Source organism: Haematobia irritans, chromosome 4 (genome assembly GCF_050003625.1).
Source record: "Haematobia irritans isolate KBUSLIRL chromosome 4, ASM5000362v1, whole genome shotgun sequence".
In the NCBI taxonomy this organism is placed as follows: domain Eukaryota; kingdom Metazoa; phylum Arthropoda; class Insecta; order Diptera; family Muscidae; genus Haematobia; species Haematobia irritans.
The window spans coordinates 222,663,935-222,684,070 of record NC_134400.1 but is presented as its reverse complement, the minus strand read 5'-3'; the positions used below and the strand labels follow the sequence as shown (position 1 = coordinate 222,684,070).

Here is a 20,136-nt window from a genome sequence, read left to right as displayed (position 1 = left end):
ACTCTTATTTCTATAAATAATTTTGCAACTTTTATTTCTATAAAAATTTTATTCAAAATTTTATTTCTATATATTTCGTCAAAATTTGATTTCTATAGAAAATTTTGCCAAAATTTTATTTCTATAGCAAATTTTGTCAAAATTGTATTTCAATAAAAATAAATAATGTATAAATCAAAATTTTATTACTATAGAAATATTTTTTTCTATAGAAAATTTAGTCAAAATTTTATTTTGTTTTGCCAAAATTTTATAGTAATAGATTTTTTTATTAGAAAATTTGGTCAAAATTTTATTTCTATAGAAAGTTTTGTCAAAATTTTATTTCTATAGAAAATGTAGTCAAAATTTTGTTTCTGTAGAATATTTTGCAGAATTTTATTTATTACACAAACATTTTTCTAAAATTGTATTTTTATTGATAATTTTTTCAAAATTTTATTTCTATAAGAAAAAATGTCAAATTTTATTTCTATAGCAAATTTTCTCAAAATTTTTTTTCTTGTATTCAAAATTTTATTACTATAGAAATATTTTTTTCTATATAAAATTTAGTCAACATTTTGTTTCTATAGAATATTTTGCAAAATTTTATTTCTATAAAAAATTTTGCAAAATTTCTTTTAAATTGTATTTCTATTGATAATTTTTTCAAACTTTTATTTCTACAAAAAATTTTGCCAACTTTTATTTCTATAAAAATTTTATTCAAAATTTTATTTCTATATATTTGGTCAAAATTTGATTTCTATAGAAAATTTTGCCAAAATTTTATTTCTATAGAAAATTTAGTCAAAATTTTGTTTCTGTAGAAAATTTTGCAAAATGTTATTTCTATATAAAATTTTGCAAAATTGTATTTACTAGACAAAAATTTTTCCAAAATTGTATGCTCACTGATACTCACTGCTAAGTCGAAAACTTGTAGAAATGACTCAAATTTTCAAATTTGTCAATGAATGAATCATAAATGCATTTTTGCGAAATTGTCTAACCAATTATAAATATTTCTCAAATATTGCCCGAGATTTTGTAGAAGTCTGATTTGAGATTTTATCAAAATGTAGATCTAAATGCAAAGTTGTGCATAGTATATTATAATCGGTCCGCCCGACTTTAGACTTTCCTTGCATTTTTATTTTTTGTTAAAATTGTGTTACGTCCCATAACGTTAGTTTTAAATTTTAAGTACATAGATTTTGTAGAAGTATATACATCGATTCAGATTCAAATTCATGCATATGGGAATATATTATTGACTTTTTAAAATCTATGTAACTTTTTTGTTTATGAATATAAGTAAATACTTCAAAAGCAAAAGTTTCATATTTTGTTAAGATCTTTATAATGGTTATCGGAAATGGGCATCATAGGTGTATACGAAGCGAAATAAAAAAATTAAAAATCAAATTCGACGTCGGAGTCAAAAATGACCAATGCACGAAATATAGCCCCTAATCAACCACAAACAAGGATATGCGTTTCTTTTCGATCGGACTTCAAATGACGACACAGCACAATAAATTGTATTTCGTGGGGTCGTAGGGTGCACGGAAAAAAAGTTTTGGTGTTCTGAAATTATCTTCAAATATGCTACAAAACTGGGGGTGACCGCATCAACTTTTTTTCTCCTTTAGGCCGTGACCCTATCTAGTGTACACCCCTTAGTCAAACTTTGTATTTAATGATTTGCATTCAGTTGTTGGCTAGATACAATAGGCTCAAAATCTAAATTTTTCGAGATTTGTTATCTATTATTATAAGGCAAAACGAAAGTTAAAATCAAAACAAATGGTGTTTGTAATATAATTTAGTTAAACATTTCTAAAACTAATATACATTTGCTTTCCTGGTTGGTTCTTTTTATTCGAGTGCAAAAAAAAAACAATCCGAGAAAATAAATTCGTGGAAACGGAAAGCAATCTGAGTTAAAACAATAAAAATGGCATCATGGAAGATAACCACAACGAAGAGTGAACCCTTAGAGAAAAGTTCATAGCCAATTTCACTTCATTTTAGTTCATGAAAATTAAGATCACACAAGAGTCACTCCTACTTATCCGGAATTGATGGTGCCATAACGGACATGTGAGCCATCTGTAACCAGAGCCAAATGACACGAGTAAACTGTTATAATAGGAATGAAAAATCCCATTTGATTATTGGACATAAAATTCAATTGAAATCAACTTTGGGTAGAAGAGAAATGATTGAAAAAGTTACAGATAAATGGAAAATTGATGTGTGCAATATTAATCAAAGAGCTTAAGACGTCAATGTGTAAACGTAAAATAAATGAGAAAAGTTTACGTAAAAGGATATCAATACTACCTAAAAGTCCTAACAAAAAATTAATACAAAAAACATACGAGCATGTAACTATTTTCTTTGTGATGACCCATATTGATTGCACCCAGAGAAATGATTGGTTGGAATTCGATTAGGACAACAGTTTGATAGTGGAGACCCACAATTTTTAATTGTGTGGAATAATTGTTAGTTATTTCTCTTGTTTGATAGTTTATATAATCAATATAACGATGGTGTGACCAAAATTTGGTACACATGACCAAATATTGGTCGTTATTTATACATTGAAGTAACTAACCATTTCAATTTATTCCACCCTGTTGTGATAACTGATTTGTTTTGCCAATGTGTCACCAAACCCAACTGAAAGTCCGCCTAGCCAATAAGTTGGTTGTGTTAACAAATTGTATAGTTATAAAGGAATTTGTTGCTATGGACTACATAAATATGACAACAAATAAGTTGTTGTTTGATTTCAGTGATAATTATAAACTCTAAATTCTCAAAATTTCAATACAATTCAAATTTTTCATGTCGAGTACCCAATATTAGAGAAAATTCTGGCCATAAAGACTTTCTGTGAATTAGGTATATATTCTTTTTAATTCGGTAGCTGCATTCTAAAGTGGTAAGTAACATAATCATCAAATGAAATTAATATCACTCACTCACTTACGTGCTTCCCTACTAGAGATATTTTAACAAATGTGACGATTTCCGAGGATGTGAATGGCTACCTCGCCATCGAACTTAAAATCGATCAGAACTGAAGAAAGATGCAAAGACATAACAACATTTCAAGGTCCATGCGTGAGTCACGATCGGGTAATTGTGAGTGGAGCATCAGCAGTATCTGCATCATTTCCATTCAGTTTTTAATCTCTGTTGGGGTTTTGGGTACATTGGGGTACTGCCACTCAAATCGAATGACATATATAATCATGTAAGGCGTATTCTATTAGACAAACTTTGCCAACAGAACACGATCAAAGGTACATTTTTTAACGTTAACGCAATTTTTTTTATATTATGTCTGCTTTTCTTCCAGAAATTAAAAAAAAAAATATTTTGACCTCCTTGGACCTGAAAATTGTGTAGATTTCGCAACTCTTGCTATCTCATGGAGTTTCTTTTGCAGTTCATAAAAGGTTCTAAAGATGACGATGTTTTTTTAGGTTAATAGTCAATAACAATATTAATATGTATTAAAATTAAATACAGACTAAAATTAATTCACCAAATGGTTTCTTTAATTTCTCAAGCATTGGTTGTCCGAAAATAATAAATAAAGGGTGATTTGTTAAGAGCTTGATAACTTTTTTTTTTTAAAAAACGCATAAAATTTGCAAAATCTCATCGGTTCTTTATTTGAAACGTTAGATTGGTCCATGACATTTACTTTTTGAAGATAATTTCATTTAAATGTTGACCGCGGCTGCGTCTTAGGTGGTCCATTCGGAAAGTCCAATTTTGGGCAACTTTTTCGAGCATTTCGGCCGGAATAGCCCGAATTACTTCGGAAATGTTGTCTTCCAAAGCTGGAATAGTTGCTGGCTTATTTCTGTAGACTTTAGACTTGACGTAGCCCCACAAAAAATAGTCTAAAGGCGTCAAATCGCATGATCTTGGTGGCCAACTTACCGGTCCATTTCTTGAGATGAATTGTTCTCCGAAGTTTTCCCTCAAAATGGCCATAGAATCGCGAGCTGTGTGGCATGTAGCGCCATCTTGTTGAAACCACATGTCAACCAAGTTCAGTTCTTCCATTTTTGGCAACAAAAAGTTTGTTAGCATCGAACGATAGCGATCGCCATTCACCGTAACGTTGCGTCCAACAGCATCTTTGAAAAAATACGGTCCAATGATTCCACCAGCGTACAAACCACACCAAACAGTGCATTTTTCGGGATGCATGGGCAGTTCTTGAACGGCTTCTGGTTGCTCTTCACTCCAAATGCGGCAATTTTGCTTATTTACGTAGCCATTCAACCAGAAATGAGCCTCATCGCTGAACAAAATTTGTCGATAAAAAAGCGGATTTTCTGCCACTGATTTTGGTAATAAAATTCAATGATTTGCAAGCGTTGCTCGTTAGTAAGTCTATTCATGATGAAATGTCAAAGCATACTGAGCATCTTTCTCTTTGACACCATGTCTGAAATCCCACGTGATCTGTCAAATACTAATGCATGAAAATCCTAACCTCAAAAGAATCACCCTTTAGTTGTTTCAACAAACGAATAAAATCTTATTGGTTGGGATTACCAATTAGACTTATAATGTGCCCAAATTTTAGTTATCCAAACAATTTGATATACTGTTGTGCAAGACTTTAGTTGGTTGCTTTGACAAATTTTGTCAGTTATATTCTGGTAGTAGATGGGACCGAATAATTTGGTTGGCAAAAGAATTGGTTGGCACAACAAATTTGTTTTCTGTGTGTGTAATAATTCACAGAAAAATATCACCAAAATATTTTCAATTAAAAAGTTAATTAAAGCTGAAAACTTTAAATTAATTGATATTGTATAACTTTTTAATCAAAATAAAAACATATAAAAGTCGTATAAGAAAATGTTATTTGCAATCGACATCTATTCAATTTTTAATTGAATCAATTCAAAGATTAAATGACATTTTCTAATGAAATCAATTAAATTCTTTAATTAAATATTTTTTTTATTTCCAATTAAAACAGATACTATAACTTTCGTGATTGAAAACATTTCAATCAATTAATTTCGTGATTGAATCAAATTTTTTTTTGTGTGCATGTCGATAAATAGTAGGCCTTTTCGCAAACAAACTACTGAAACCCATTAAATAAATCTGAAGCTTTTTAAAAACCGTTTGCAATTACAAAAGACAATAAATGTTTTCATGAAGGCATTTTGTCAAAAAAAAAACTTTGAAATACTGATGTTTACATAAATTGCTATTGGTCAATTTGTCCAAAAACTGGGAAGAAATCTTCAACATTATTGAAATCCTAGATCTGACGATATTTTTACTATAAAGCTACAACAGGTTTGGAAATAGGTGATGCCTTACAAGATTTTATTTTAAAATACAATTTGTTATTTAAACAATACATAATTTCTACTTAAAATGTGATACAAATTCATATTTGTTTCCTAACATATTTAAATGCATCTTTAGTTCAGTCCTACGTGTATTTAGTTGGGATTCGATACTATATCCAAACTACAAAACTATATCCTTTCTGGTGACTTGTCGCAAGCTTAAAATGAAATAAGGCCTGGACGTTCATTTTAGAATGTCAAAGTGGCCGATCCTTTCCATATGTTTTGACCAGAACTGAGAATGGTCTATACCAATCAGGGGCTAGTCCTGTATAGGTCCTGGGAGTGATCGATTTGCCGTAGGAATTTGAAAGTGACTCTCGTAAATGTAGAAAGATGTTGTCAGTGAATAATAAAATCGATTCACGAGTTCGTTTGCATAAAATCAGGCTCACAGCCACCGTGATGCAATGGTTAACATGTCCAGCATGAATTAATAAGATCATCGGTTCAATCCCAGTTTCAACCGCACAGTTTCAGTCTCCATACAGAATAAGTATTTCTCTGGTGGATTACTCTCGTAGTAACATATTTCAAAACTGCTCTAAATGATGTCGCATTTGTTTGTCATTGAGAGTCGGGTCGCAATCATAAGAGAGAAGTTCACCACTGAAATTAATAATCGAAGTGAATCTAAAATAATGGGCTCCCACCATTAAATACTAAGCTATCCACGTCTTTGGCTATCTATCAATGTGAAACTCTTTGCATGATGATGAAAACCTAATGAATATGTATTTTTATATATGTTTTTTTTTTTTTCATTATTGAACATTAATTAAATTAAACTATGTATACTCTCAAGTACTTTCATTACTGAGTTATTTATTCACATTCTCTCATTCTTACTATTTAATGCAAAAATGCTTGTTTTTTAATTAATATTCTGCATTCTTGTGCATATATATAAACAGAAAAAATTGTTTAGTCTTCATTCCCTCTTTTCCCATTATGGGTGTTAAGATTAGGGTGTTAAAACTTTGGATAAAATATATAAAGATGAAAAGCAAATAAGATATAACCATAATGTCTTAAGAAAATGGTCTGCATATCGGGAATTTTTGGAATTTGCACAACAAATTCGTATTTTGAACATCCGGCAACCCTGCATCGAAATAAACTCTCACGAAAATTTTTCCAAAAATTAAAATCTTAGTTGAGTTTTAAAAATATTCAATTAAAAATTTAATTGATTCAACAAAGTTTTTTAATTGAAACAAAAAACAAAAATCATTCACGACAATTAATAGTATCAATTAAGTTTTTAATTGGATCAATTAATATGTTGACATTGAATTGATTTTTTACTTGATATTATCATTTCCGTGATGGAAGACATTTCAACTAAAAATTAATTGGATCAAGACAAAAAATATTTTTATGTCTGCAGGGACCAATATTTCGATGTGTTACAAACGGAATGATAAAATACTATGATAGAGGGTATAAAAATATCTCAATATGGATGCGCTGCAGAAAGTGAATGCACCACAATTGGCTATAATACCGGCAGATGACAATAATGCAGATTGTAACTCGGTTTTCGGCCGACTGAGAGCTATAATCAAGACAAACGCTGGTCATACCGAGTAAAACAAATGGATGCTTGAATATGGGAAAACTGCACCACACGTTAGTCATTTGAACCATTGAACTGTATTGCCACACATTCTTAGCTATAAATTATTCCAAGAATCGTGACTTTATGGCTCCTCGAGACAACAATCAAATGGAAATTACTTTGCCATAAATCGAAAAAATTATAGATTTAACTTTAACACATCTGAAAATTTGCCATGAAACATCGGTTATAATAACAATTATAATCGATTGTATGTAATTAGATTGTAATTTAAAGTCTAATCGTTCTTAATTATACGTGAGTGAATTTGTGTGAGTATTAAGGTATTAAGATAACTGGTTTTTTTCACCAAAGGAGCAGCAAAGTTCAATCTACTTCATAATTACGATAAGTTCACTCGTGCCGAAGCTCATACACCCTCCACACATGCTACGAACTATCAGACACTTTGATAGAAGCATTTATCTTTGTAATAATCTTAGAGGCAATTATTAATTTTAATGCTAATTCGTTGATAGTTGATTTAGCTTATCTCCAATGTAGATAAATCGATGGACCATTAGACAGACACCATCTGAATAGATGTTATATGTTTGCCGTGAAAAAGTAACATAATGATCTTGAGACATGATTGGGATGATTGGATATTCCTTGTCTGATTTACGTTATCAGAAAGATGAGAAATCGTACTCTAAAGGAAAAAAGAATTTTTGTGGAAATTTCGCTGTAAACATCAAACATTTAATATCCTTAAATTTTGACAAAGGTATTTAAAATCTTTAAGTTTGACGAAGGAATTCCGCTAAATCTATTAAATCCCTTTAAACGTATAATATCCTTAGGTTAGGTATACTGACAGCCCGATATTCAGGCTCGCTTAGACTAGTCAGTCCATTGTGATACCTTGGTGAACTTCTCTCTTATCACTGAGTGCTGCCCGATTCCATGTTAAGCTCAATGACCAGGAACCTCCTTTTTATAGCCGAGTCCGAACGGCTTTCCACATTGCAGTGAAACCACTTAGAGAAGCTTTGAAACCCTCAGAAATGTCACCAGCATTACTGAGGTGGGATAATCCATCCACCACTGAAAAACTTTTTGAAGTTCGGTCAAAGCAGGAATCGAACCCACGGCCTTGTGTATGCAAGGCGGGCATGCTAACCATTGCACCACTGTGCCTCCCATTTGATACAATAAATTAATCAAAATAATTTGTGCTTTTATTTTGATTAATTGATTGCCAATTAAGAAAATTATTGAAAATACTCGTAATTACGTCTTTAATTAAATAATTAATTGATAATCAAACTAAGAACATAATGTTAGTTTAAACAAGTATATACGGCCGTAACTTCGGCCAGGCCAAATCTTAAGTACCCTCCACCATGGGTTGCGTAGAAACTTCTACGAAAGACTGTCATCCACAATCGAATTACTTGGGTTGTGGTATCTTAAAACTTCGTAACATCGTTTTCTAAATTTTGAGTTATTCCATACGTGGAATATATTAGACAAAAAAGTTATGTATAGGTAAGTCTACAAATAATTACGAATCGACATGGACTTTTGCAAGGTACGTAGAGAGCCAGAATTGAAATAGGGGTGTCGCTTATATCGGGGCTATATAGAATTGTGTACTTGATATGAACCAATTTTTGTGTGATTGGGAATTGATTTATCTTAGGGCTATATATAACTATAGACCGATATGGACCTAGTTAGGCATGGTTGTTAACGGCCATATACTAGCACTATGTACCAAATTTCAACTGACTCGGATGAAATTTGCCCCTTCAAGAGGCTCCAAAACCAAATCTCGGATCGGTTTATATGGGGGCTATATATAATTACGGACTGATATGGACCACTTTTGGCATGGTTGTTAAATATCAAATACTACCACCACGTACCAAATTTCACCCAGATCGGATGAATTTTGCTTCTCCAAAAGGCACCAGAGGACAAATTTGGGGATCGGTTTATATGGGAGCTATATATAATTATGGACTGATATGAACCAATTCCTTCATGGTTTTTGGATACTATATACTAACATCATGTACCAAATTTCAACCGAATCGGATGAATTTCTCTCTTCCAAGGGGCTCCGGAGGTCAAATCTGGGGATCGATTTATATAATTATTGACCAATTTCGACCGACCAATTTTTGCATGGGTGTTTGAGGCCATATATTAACACCACGTACCAAATTTCAACTGAAACAGATGAATTTTGGTCTTCCAAGAGGCTCCGGAGGTCAAATCTGGTGATCGGTTTATATGGGGGCTATATAATTATGAACCGATATGGACCAATTTTTGCATGGTCATTATAGACCATATACTTACACCATGTACCAAATTTCAGCCGGATCGGATGGAATTTGCTTCTCTTAGAGGCTCCGCACGCCAAATCGGGGGATGGGCTTATATGGGGGCTATATATAATTATGGACCGATGTGGACCAATTTTTGCATGGTTGTTAGAGACCATATACTTACACCATGTACCAAATTTCAACCGGATCGGATTAAATTTGCTTCTCTTAGAGGCTCCGAAAGCCAAATCGGGGGATCGGTTTATATGGGAGCTATATGTAATTATGGACCGATGTGCATGGTTGTTAGAGACCATATACAAAAACCATGAACCAAATTTCAGCCGGATCGGATGAAATTTGCTTCTCTTAGAGCACTCGCAAGCCAAATTTGGGGGTCCGTTTATATGGGGGCTATACGTAAAAGTGGACCGATATGGACCAATTTTTACATAGTTGTTAGAGATCATATACTAACACCATGTACCAAATTTCAGCCGGATCGGATGAAATTTGCTTCTCTTAGAGGCTCCGCACTCCAAATCGGGGGATGGGCTTATATGGGGGCTATATATAATTATGGACCGATGTGGACCAATTTTTGCATGGTTGTTAGAGACCATATACTAACACCATGTACCAAATTTCAACCGGATCGGATGAAATTTGCTTCTCTTAGAGGCTCCGAAAGCCAAATCGGGGGATCGGTTTATAGGGAGCTATATGTAATTATGGACCGATGTGCATGGTTGTTAGAGACCATATACTAACACCATGAACCAAATTTCAGCCGGATCGGATGAAATTTGCTTCTCTTAGAGCAATCGCAAGCCAAATTTGGGGGTCCGTTTATATGGGGGCTATACGTAAAAGTCGACCGATATGGCTCATTTGCAATACCATCCGACCTACATCAATAACAACTACTTGTGGCAAGTTTCAAGTCGATAGCTTGTTTCGTTCGGTAGTTAGCGTGATTTCAACAGACGGACGGACATGCTCAGATCGACTCAGAATTTCACCACGACCCAGAATATATATACTTTATGGTGTCTTAGAGCATTATTTCGATGTGTTACAAACGGAATGACAAAGTTAATATACCCCCATCCTATGGTGGAGGGTATAAAAATGAGTGAACATTTTCGCGTTTTTTCGCAAACAATTAATTTCTCAAATTAACAAGTTAATTACGTAATTTAATTGATGTCAATTGCAAAACTCAAATAATTATTTAACTGGTTTAATTAAATAGTTAATTGAAAATTGGATTGAAGTCTAACTAAATGAATCAATTAAAAAACACAGTGTTTTTTCTAATAGACACCAATTAATTTTGTTAAATTTAATCAATTATTTATAATTTCAAATCAAATCAATTAACTTTTTAATCAAATACTCTTTTATGCCCAATTGAAACTGTGTCATTTTCGTGATTGAAGACATTTCAATTAAAAAAAAAAGTAAAATTTAAAATTTAATATAGTGATTGAATCAGACTTTTTTTGTGTATGTAGGGTCGAAAACTAATCTTTCCTTTTATTACAAACGGAATCCTAATCGTATGGTGAGACGTATACAATCTCCACCAATGTATCGAACATATCTGATATTGTATACTACCCCCTGTGATTAATTGCAAAAAACCACCGGTATAATTATGCAATTAAATGGAACTTGACTGGTTGTTGCAATAAACTATTGAGGCAAGTAACTACTTGTTCATGGAGAACAATAAATAACAACAAAAGCTTTGTTTTTGTTTTGCTATATGATCGGGGAAAATATTCAAAACAAAATAGATTTTATTAATCTAAACGAGACTTAGTTTTTAATAATTTGATACAAGTTTGCTTTTGCCCAAACGAAAACTTTACTTTCATTGGGCTACTCTTGTTGGTTTATTGGTAGTAAATTAAAAAGCTATCTATTATTGATCAATGTTATTTATTATAAAAGTTTATTATTTAATATGTTTGTGTTCTTTATAGTATATATACTATTACCTATGTAATGAATATTAATTTGTATTGCGTTTTAATAACTTCTCTACCTGTATAGTATTACATAAAAATTCCAATTAAAACTGCACATAAACAAATATGTAATAGCATTGTTAAGGGGAATGAAACTATCTAATCGTTCGACTATAAGGTGAGGGAAAGCTTGGGAGTAGAGGTCAGCACGTGAGTAATAGTTTACTCACGCACGCTCACGCTCGATATTGTTCGGTAGGACTCAAGCTCACGCACACTCACGAAAAGAAATTTTGTACTCACGCTCACTCACGCACGAAAATGTCGTGACTCACGAACAGTTTAATGATTAATTTACCTTAGCGACTTGTCTGAAATCATGAGCATTATTCAAATCGAGAGTGTTATATCACTCTTAACATCCCAGGTATCACTAAAATTGTAAATGAGTTTAACATCCAATTTCTCTTATCCCAAACGAGTGCTTTCGTTCGACTAGGATGCCAATTTATAAAGGAAAATCAGCTGATTTTGGCATTTCAGTCGAACGAAAGCGTTCGTTTCGGATATGAGAAATTGGCTGTAACTATTAAGCGTTTTATGTTGGTGAGCAGAATTATTTTCGTGAGCGTAATTCTTTACTCACGCACACTCACGAAGATATTAATTTCGTGACTCACACTCACGCACGAAATTTTGGTTTATTAATCACGCACACTCACGCCGTTGCCACACGCTCACAAAAAATCGCTTCTGTAACATATACTCCCAAACATATTTTGCTTCAAGCATATATATTTTTGGGTATTGCCCAAACATTTATATGTTTGATCTCTTCCAATATATAATATGTTTGAAAGCATATTGGTCTAAACAATATATGTTTGGGTAGTCTAAGTTCCAAACATTTTGTATTTTTGCATCCAAATTCAATAATGTTGTCTTCCAAAAAACAATATGTTATTATGTGACCATATAATATGTTTGGAAGCATTTTGCACCCAAAAATATTATATGCTTAAAAAAATTCTCCCAAACAATATTGTGCTCAAAATTTTATTTATTTATTTATATATTTACAATCATAATGAATTATGAAAATAAACAGGTAATATAGGTGCTAACAACATAGGTTTTCGACCTGAATGCTCAAAATTTTGTTTCTGCCCAATTGTATATTCCCCAACATCTTTCTCACTTCGACGAGATTTTTTAGTTCTTAGCTCCTTTTTCTGTAATACAAACATTGTAGAAGAAATTATTCAATTGTATGATTTTTTTAATTTAATTTTACCTTTTGCCGGACGGGGATTCGAACAGCGGACCACACAGTTTGTAAGGATCAAAGAAGTAGCTGATCAATTGCCCAAGGAAAAATAAAATGTTAATTTTGTAATAACAAGCAACAACCACCAACTTAATTCAATATCGCTCCCTGTTTAATAGCGCTCCAAGCTACTAAACACATATATGTTTAAAGGCTATTTCTAAATTAATATATGTTTGCATCCAAGCATATTATATTTACAAACATTTTATGTCCCAAACATAATATGTTCTAACATATTAACATATATGTCCCAAACATGTTATGCTAGTTTATGAACATTATATGCTTGCACTCAAAAATATTGTGTTTAAAAATTTGTGTTCCAAACATATAATGTTTATAGCCAAACATATGAAAAACAGTCTTTTTCATCCGTGCATGAGCGTGAGTCACGCGTGAGAAAAAATTCGGTAACAGACCCCTTGCAAGCGATGCAACTTTGGAACTAAAATTTTTAGTACATTATTTTCAAGTGCAAGCATGTAATGTTCGTAGACTAGTTTAACATGTTTCGGACATATACGAGTATGTTAATATGTTAAAACCAAGGGATATTAAGGAAGGTAGTTTCAAAAGCAACAATGTCCGCCGCCATATTGATTGCCAGTCAAATTGAAACATTGGTCAACAAGTGGGGAATTTAAAATAGAGAAAATCTGGAAATGTACCGATGTATGCTTCGAAATATGAGTATATGTGTTGCGATTTGTGAGAATAATTGAAATAATTCTTACCATCAATTATGAGGACCATTTAGTTCCATACTTTTCTGTCAAAAATTTAAAGCAAAGTGAATATTTCAAAATACTTTTTTTTTTGAATTTTTATTTTTATTTGTCGCAATTGTTAGTTAAATTTTGGCGTAGCTAGCAAAGAGAGCGTGAGAGGGAATAGAGGAAAATAAAGATGGCGATGTAGGTACACCCTCAAAAACATCGCTTCTGCAACATATACATTATGCTTCAAGCATATGTATATACACGGATGAAAAAGACTGTTTTTCATATGTTTGGCTATAAACATTATATGTTTGGAACACAAATTTTTAAACCCAATATTTTTGAGTGCAAGCATATAATGTTCACAAACTAGCATAACATGTTTGGGACATATATGTTAATATGTTAGAACATATTATGTTTGGGACATAAAATGTTTGTAAATATAATATGCTTGGATGCAAACATATATTAATTTAGAAATAGCCTATAAACATATATGTGTTAAGTAGCTTGGAGCGCTATTTAACAGGGAGCGATATTGAATTAAGTTGGTGGTTGTTGCTTGTTATTACAAAATTAACATTTTATTTTTCCTTGGGCAATTGATCAGCTACTTCTTTGATCCTTACAAACTGTGTGGTCCGCTGTTCGAATCCCCGTCCGGCAAAAGGTAAAATTAAAATAAAAAAAATCATAAAATTGAATAATTTCTTCTACAATGTTTGTATTACAGAAAAAGGTGCTAAGAACTAAAAAATCTCGTGGAAGTGAGAAAGATGTCGGGGAATATACAATTGGGCAGAAACAAAATTTTGAGCATTCAGGTCGAAAACCTATGTTGTTAGCACCTATATTACCTGTTTATCTTCATAATTCATTAGGATTGTAAATATATAAATAAATAAATAAAATTTTGAGCACAATATTGTTTGGGAGAATTCTTTTTAAGCATATAATATTTTTGGGTGCAAAATGCTTCCAAACATATTATATGGTCACATAATAACATATTGTTTTTTGGAAGACAACATTATTGAAGTTGGATGCAAACATACAAAATGTTTGGAACTTAGACTACCCAAACATATATTGTTTAGACCAATATGCTTTCAAACATATTATATATTGGTAGAGATCAAACATATAAATGTTTGGGCAATACCCAAAAATGTATATGCTTGAAGCAAAATATGTTTGGGAGTATATGTTACAGAAGCGATTTTTTGTGAGGGTGTATTTTCAAGATTTGTCCAAACAAATTATTGTTCGTATTGATCCAACATACATATCATGTTTCACCTTAGGCGTATATATTTTCAAGCCGAAAATTAGTTACTCCCATTTTTTACTTGCAGCAAAATGCCATAAAACATATTTTATGAGCAAAATATAAAAGTCAACAAGCAATCACCAACATTTACATTTTTTATGTTGGACTTTTAGCCTCATTTTGTTGTGTTGATGCCATTCGTTATCTCTCTCTTTCGTCATCTTTTTAGTTTTTCTTTATACTCTCCTGGTCTCTCTTTCTAAACACATATATATTCATAAGCAATTTCTAAAATAATATATGTTTGCATCCACATATTATATTAAAAAAATCCCAGCAAAAAAGCGTCACCAGAAAAGTAATGAAAATGTTCTTTTTGGATCTGGAAGTGGTGCAAAATTGACGCAGAAGCGATGAATTTAACATGGGCTTGTCATAGGACGGAAGTCCTCCATTTCAACAGCCGTTGCACTGAATTTGCATCACTTCTTTATGTGTGATCCGAGTTCAATGTTTTGGATGTAAATTAAAAAAATTCTTTGATATTTTGTCAAATAAATAATTTTTTATAATTTTTCATTAATTCTAACGCTTGTCAGAAACGTTTGACCTCTAATATTTTCAAAAATGCACAATTTTTTCAGATTGGATTTAGCATTTTTTTCGATAAAATTTAAATGATTTGTACCATTTTATGAATTCTTACTCTGTTTTAACCTATTTGAAAAACAAAAAAATTTTAAATTACCCATTAAAAGTATGAAAAAACCAAGTTATAAAAAAATTAATTAAAATAACTTCCTGGGTAGTTAAAATAAAGAACATAATTGGGAGTGCATCTTCTGGAAGTGCTTTTAAAGTTGTGCCTTTGGAAGAATTTCCAATTTTTTTGCTGGGATGTTATGTCCCAAACATAATATGTTCTAACATATTTACATATGTGTCCCAAACATGTTTGAGCAATTTATGAACATTATATGCTTGTACTTTAAAATAATGTGCTAAAAATGTCCATGTTCCAAACATAAAATTGGTGCACCGAAACATATGAACAACAGTCTTTTCCGTCCGTGTAGATAATGAAAGACATGTAAAGATATTTAAAACTGCATGTTAAATTGCAACAGATATTGGTAGGTTGCTGAGTAAACGTTCAGGATTGCTTATCGACTTACATATTTTGAATATAAATAAATCCCAGCAAAAAAAACGTCGCCAAAAAAGTAGTGAAAATGTTCTTTTTGGATCCGGAAGTGGTGCAAAATTGGCGCAAAGCGATGAATTTAACATGGGCTTGTCATAGGACGGATGTCCACCATTTCAATAGCCGGTGAACTGAATTTGCACCACTTCTTAAGGTGTGATCCAAATTCAGTGTTTTGTATGAGAATTAAGAAATTTTGTGATATTTTGACAAATAAAAAATTTTGAAAATTTTTTATGATGTTTATGATGTTGAATGCATTATAACGCGTGTCTTGAATGTTTAAAATCAAATATTTTCAAAAATTCGCAAATTTTCTATAAAGCATTTAGTATTTTTTTCGGCAAAATTATAATAATTTGTACCATTTTATTAATTCTTAATCTGTTTTAACGCATTTGAAACAAAAAATTAAAAATATGAAAAAAACGAGTTATAAAAAAATTGACTCAATTGAACTTCCTCTACAGTTAAAATAAAGAACATCGTTGGGTGGACATGTTTGGAAGTGCTTTTAAAGTTGTGCCTTTAGAAGAACGTCCATTTTTTTTTTGCTGGGATGTTTTGTAATATACCAATAAATTACAAACATGTGTTTTCTAACACAATTATATTTAAGGCATTAAATATAATTGTGTAATTAATTATATTTAAGGCTGCAAGTAAACAACTGTTTAGAAACTGAAACTAACTATTTGGGATTAAAAAAAGATATGCTTAGGATGAGACATAATATGTTTACACAGTGCAAACCGTTTTTTGTTTGAACGCATTCTGAAGCAGAATATGTTTGGGAGTACAAAATGCTGTAGGGTATAAATATCAATTGTTTTCCTTGTGTATGGTAGACTGCCTACTGAATTTATGTAACTTTTTCATAGGTCTCAGACTCATGTATAATTAATTCCAGTAATAGTTTTCAGTTTTAATTAGAATCGTAAGGAGGGTAGAAAAATGCAGTGGCGATTTAAAAAAAAAACCCTCTCAAAGGGCAAACAGGCCAAAGTCAATTCAAAAACTTAGCTTCGTATTGGAATAGCCAATTATTTACCCAGTGATTGTGAAATAACTGCAATAATTAATGGAATTTATTTTTCTTTCTTTTCTATATGCATTCATTACAGAACTTCATCAACAAGTGCATGAATAGTGGTCACACCGCATTCTTCTCCATGTCGAACAACCCCCAAATCAGATCCACTGACATTGAAGCATTAATGAAAGAGTCAAATTTAAATCAAAAGTTTTACAAACATTGAAATATTCTCAGAAAATAAACTAAAGTAAAAATAATCCACAGACTGGTGAATAGAGTGCAGTAGAATTTTGAAAGCCAATGTGGAATGAAAATGAGATAACATTATCCAAACCACAAACTAACTAACTAATTAACCAACACTGATGAAAGACATATGTAAATTTTACCAAAATGAATTTGAATATACTGACATCACAAATGGATCGGGTGCCAGCCATGGAGGGTATCCTGCAAGCGGCTGCTGGTTTTACAACAAATCTTACGCAGAACGTTCTAAATGCTGCCAATACCACATTGCAACTTTTACAAAGTTTAGAAACAACAACACCCATGTCACAGACCCCAAGGTTAAATAGTGGCAACCAAGACCTCTTAACAGATCAACTGGATAGGATTGACCATCAGTCACTCTCAGTGAACAGTACCGCCTATGCATTCCTCACGAATCTCACCTATATCAAACCAAATGTTTATCTGCCCGCCAGCACTATACCAGCCATTGAGGATGATGAAATTCGGCTCGAACATGCTCCTCAGCTCTCCAAGTCATCCATGATTAAAGTCTATGTTCTGAGCATTATGGCCTTATTTTCTTTGCTCGGAAATGTATTGACCATGTGGAATATCTATAAGACTAGAATAGCTCGTCGAAGTTCCCGTCATAGTTGGAGTGCAATTTATTCACTGATATTCCATTTGTCCATAGCTGATGTCTTGGTCACGGGATTTTGTATCATTGGTGAAGCTGCTTGGTGCTATACGGTGCAATGGTTGGCCAATGAGTTGACCTGTAAGCTGGTGAAACTCTTTCAAATGTTCAGTTTGTATTTGTCCACATATGTACTGGTGCTGATTGGAGTGGATCGTTGGATAGCTGTAAAATATCCCATGAAATCATTGAATATGGCCAAACGGTGTTATCGTCTCTTGGGCGGTACATATATTTTGTCCTTTTTGCTGAGTTTACCACAGGTGAGTACTATTTGGAATAGTTTTCTGTTTTTTTTTTCAGATAGGTTCTTCATCACGGCTTCTGAGAAATTTATTCTTAAGGCAAAGATCGAATAAAAAACACAAATAATACGAAAATCTGTTCCTATCATTCAAGAATGACATAATTAACTTTGTCCATTTGTATCGGAATATTACAGCTTGTTTCTGTATGTCGATCGAGCTCTATCGATCGACTGAAATGGAAACAAACAGCTGAATTTATAACCAAAAATCAGCTGTGTCTGTGCATTTTAGTCGATCGATAGAGCTCGATCGATATACAGAAACAGACTGTTAGACTGAGACATTCTAGTTCTTGGTAAAATACTGAGTTCTAGTTCTTAGTAAAATACTGAGTACCACATTGGAGAGAAGTTCACCAATGTGGTATCACAATGGACTGAATAGTCTAAGTGAGCCTGATACATCGGGCTGCCACCTAACCTAACCTAACATAAAATACTGAGCTAGTCGGTTTAACTGTCCGTTCATCCTTCTGTCGAAATCACGCAAATATAAATATAGAGATAGGGTTGAACTTTTCAGCCTCCAGATTATAATTAATTTAATTTCCTTGAACTAATTGAAATTTCTACATGGTGGTAGATATGTAATGCAATAAAGCAAAGAGCACAAATTTTGACCTTGAAATGGTCATCACATGCAGCACAAGTCCTGTAGGAATGTCCATGGTCTGCTTACCATCAACAGCTCTTGAGTTCTGATGGCCAACAAAATCTATTGACCAATTTCCAACTGACCTCTTAGGTAAGTAAATCTGATTTTATTTATTCACAAACTGCTTGTTATGGTTTCTTATTGGAAGTCAGTTACTAAATTCATGGAACTTAGGTTAGGTTAGGTTATGTGGCAGCCCGATGTCTCAGGCTCACTTAGACTATTCAGTCCATTGTGATACCACAGTGGTGAACTTCTCTCTTATCACTGAGTGCTGCCCGATTCCATGTTAAGCTCAATGACAAAGGATCTCCTTTTTATAGCCGAGTCCGAACGGCGTTCCACATTGCAGTGAAACCACTTAGAGAAGCTTTGAAACCCTCAGAAATGTCACCAGCATTACTGAGGTGGGATAATCCACCGCTGAAAAAATTTTTGGTGTTCGGTCGTACCAGGAATCGAACCCACGACCTTGTGTATGCAAGGCGGGCATGCTAACCATTGCACCACGGTGGCTCCCATGGTGGCTCTTCATGGAACTTCAATGGTTTTAGCCCAAGCTCATTTTTCAATATGTGTTGCATCCGTTCTCGCGATATATAAGCTGCCCTTCTTTTTTCGTATAATTTCTGCTGTTTCCCCCATTTAAATGCTTGAGGGCACTAACGATCTGCCTCAACATATATTATTACAAATTACAGAACCCATTTTTTCTGCAATAACATAGTGAAAAATACTGACTTTAAAATTAAAGCTGTTACAGTGTTACCCTGACAATACAAATAGGAAAAAATTATAGGAATTTTTGCAAATGTGAGAAAACAACCTTTTGACTGTTGCTGAGATCTTTGTCGAAGCGAACGAAAAATGTTGCAAACGAGTATACAACAAATTGGAATTTATTTCAGGAATTTTTTATTAATTAAGTAAAATTACAGTGTAAATTAGTTGAATGAATAAGAAATAAATCTATCTAGGAATTTCGTTTCAGATATGAGGTTTAATTAGTTCACAAATTAATTACAATAAATTAAGACACAGCTGTCGCCGAGAAAATATCACCAATCAATATACACAGTAGCTGACACAAAGTATTACCCAATTCACATTGGTATAAGTGTTAAACTAGAAATGACAGCTACATTCGTAATCGAAAATACATGAGAAAATTATGATGATATTTGATATTTCATCAATTTTTTTTATTTATTAATAAATAAATATACAATAAATAAGTGAATGTTTCAATTCAAATATTAATTGAGTTTCAATAAAATTTTGAATTAATTAAAATTACGGAAGAAATTAATTAATTTTCGGCATTAAAGCAATTTCAATTAAAAAATATTTTCTGTATATGCTTGCACCAGGGCTGTTGAGTCGAGTCAATTTTGCTCGACTCCAGCTCCTAC

General features: G+C 32.5%; 1 protein-coding gene across 2 annotated transcripts in view; it reads left to right on the top strand.

Annotated features, from left to right (window-relative positions):
• CrzR (corazonin receptor) overlaps positions 1–20,136 on the top strand; it is a 100,617-nt gene that overhangs the window by 25,217 nt on the left and 55,264 nt on the right. For both annotated transcript variants that reach the window (XM_075308594.1, XM_075308593.1), the window contains exon 2: positions 16,920–18,025. In XM_075308594.1, the coding sequence (XP_075164709.1) occupies positions 17,225–18,025 (801 nt within the window). In that variant the 5' untranslated portion in view covers positions 16,920–17,224. The remainder of the gene's footprint in view (positions 1–16,919; positions 18,026–20,136) is intronic.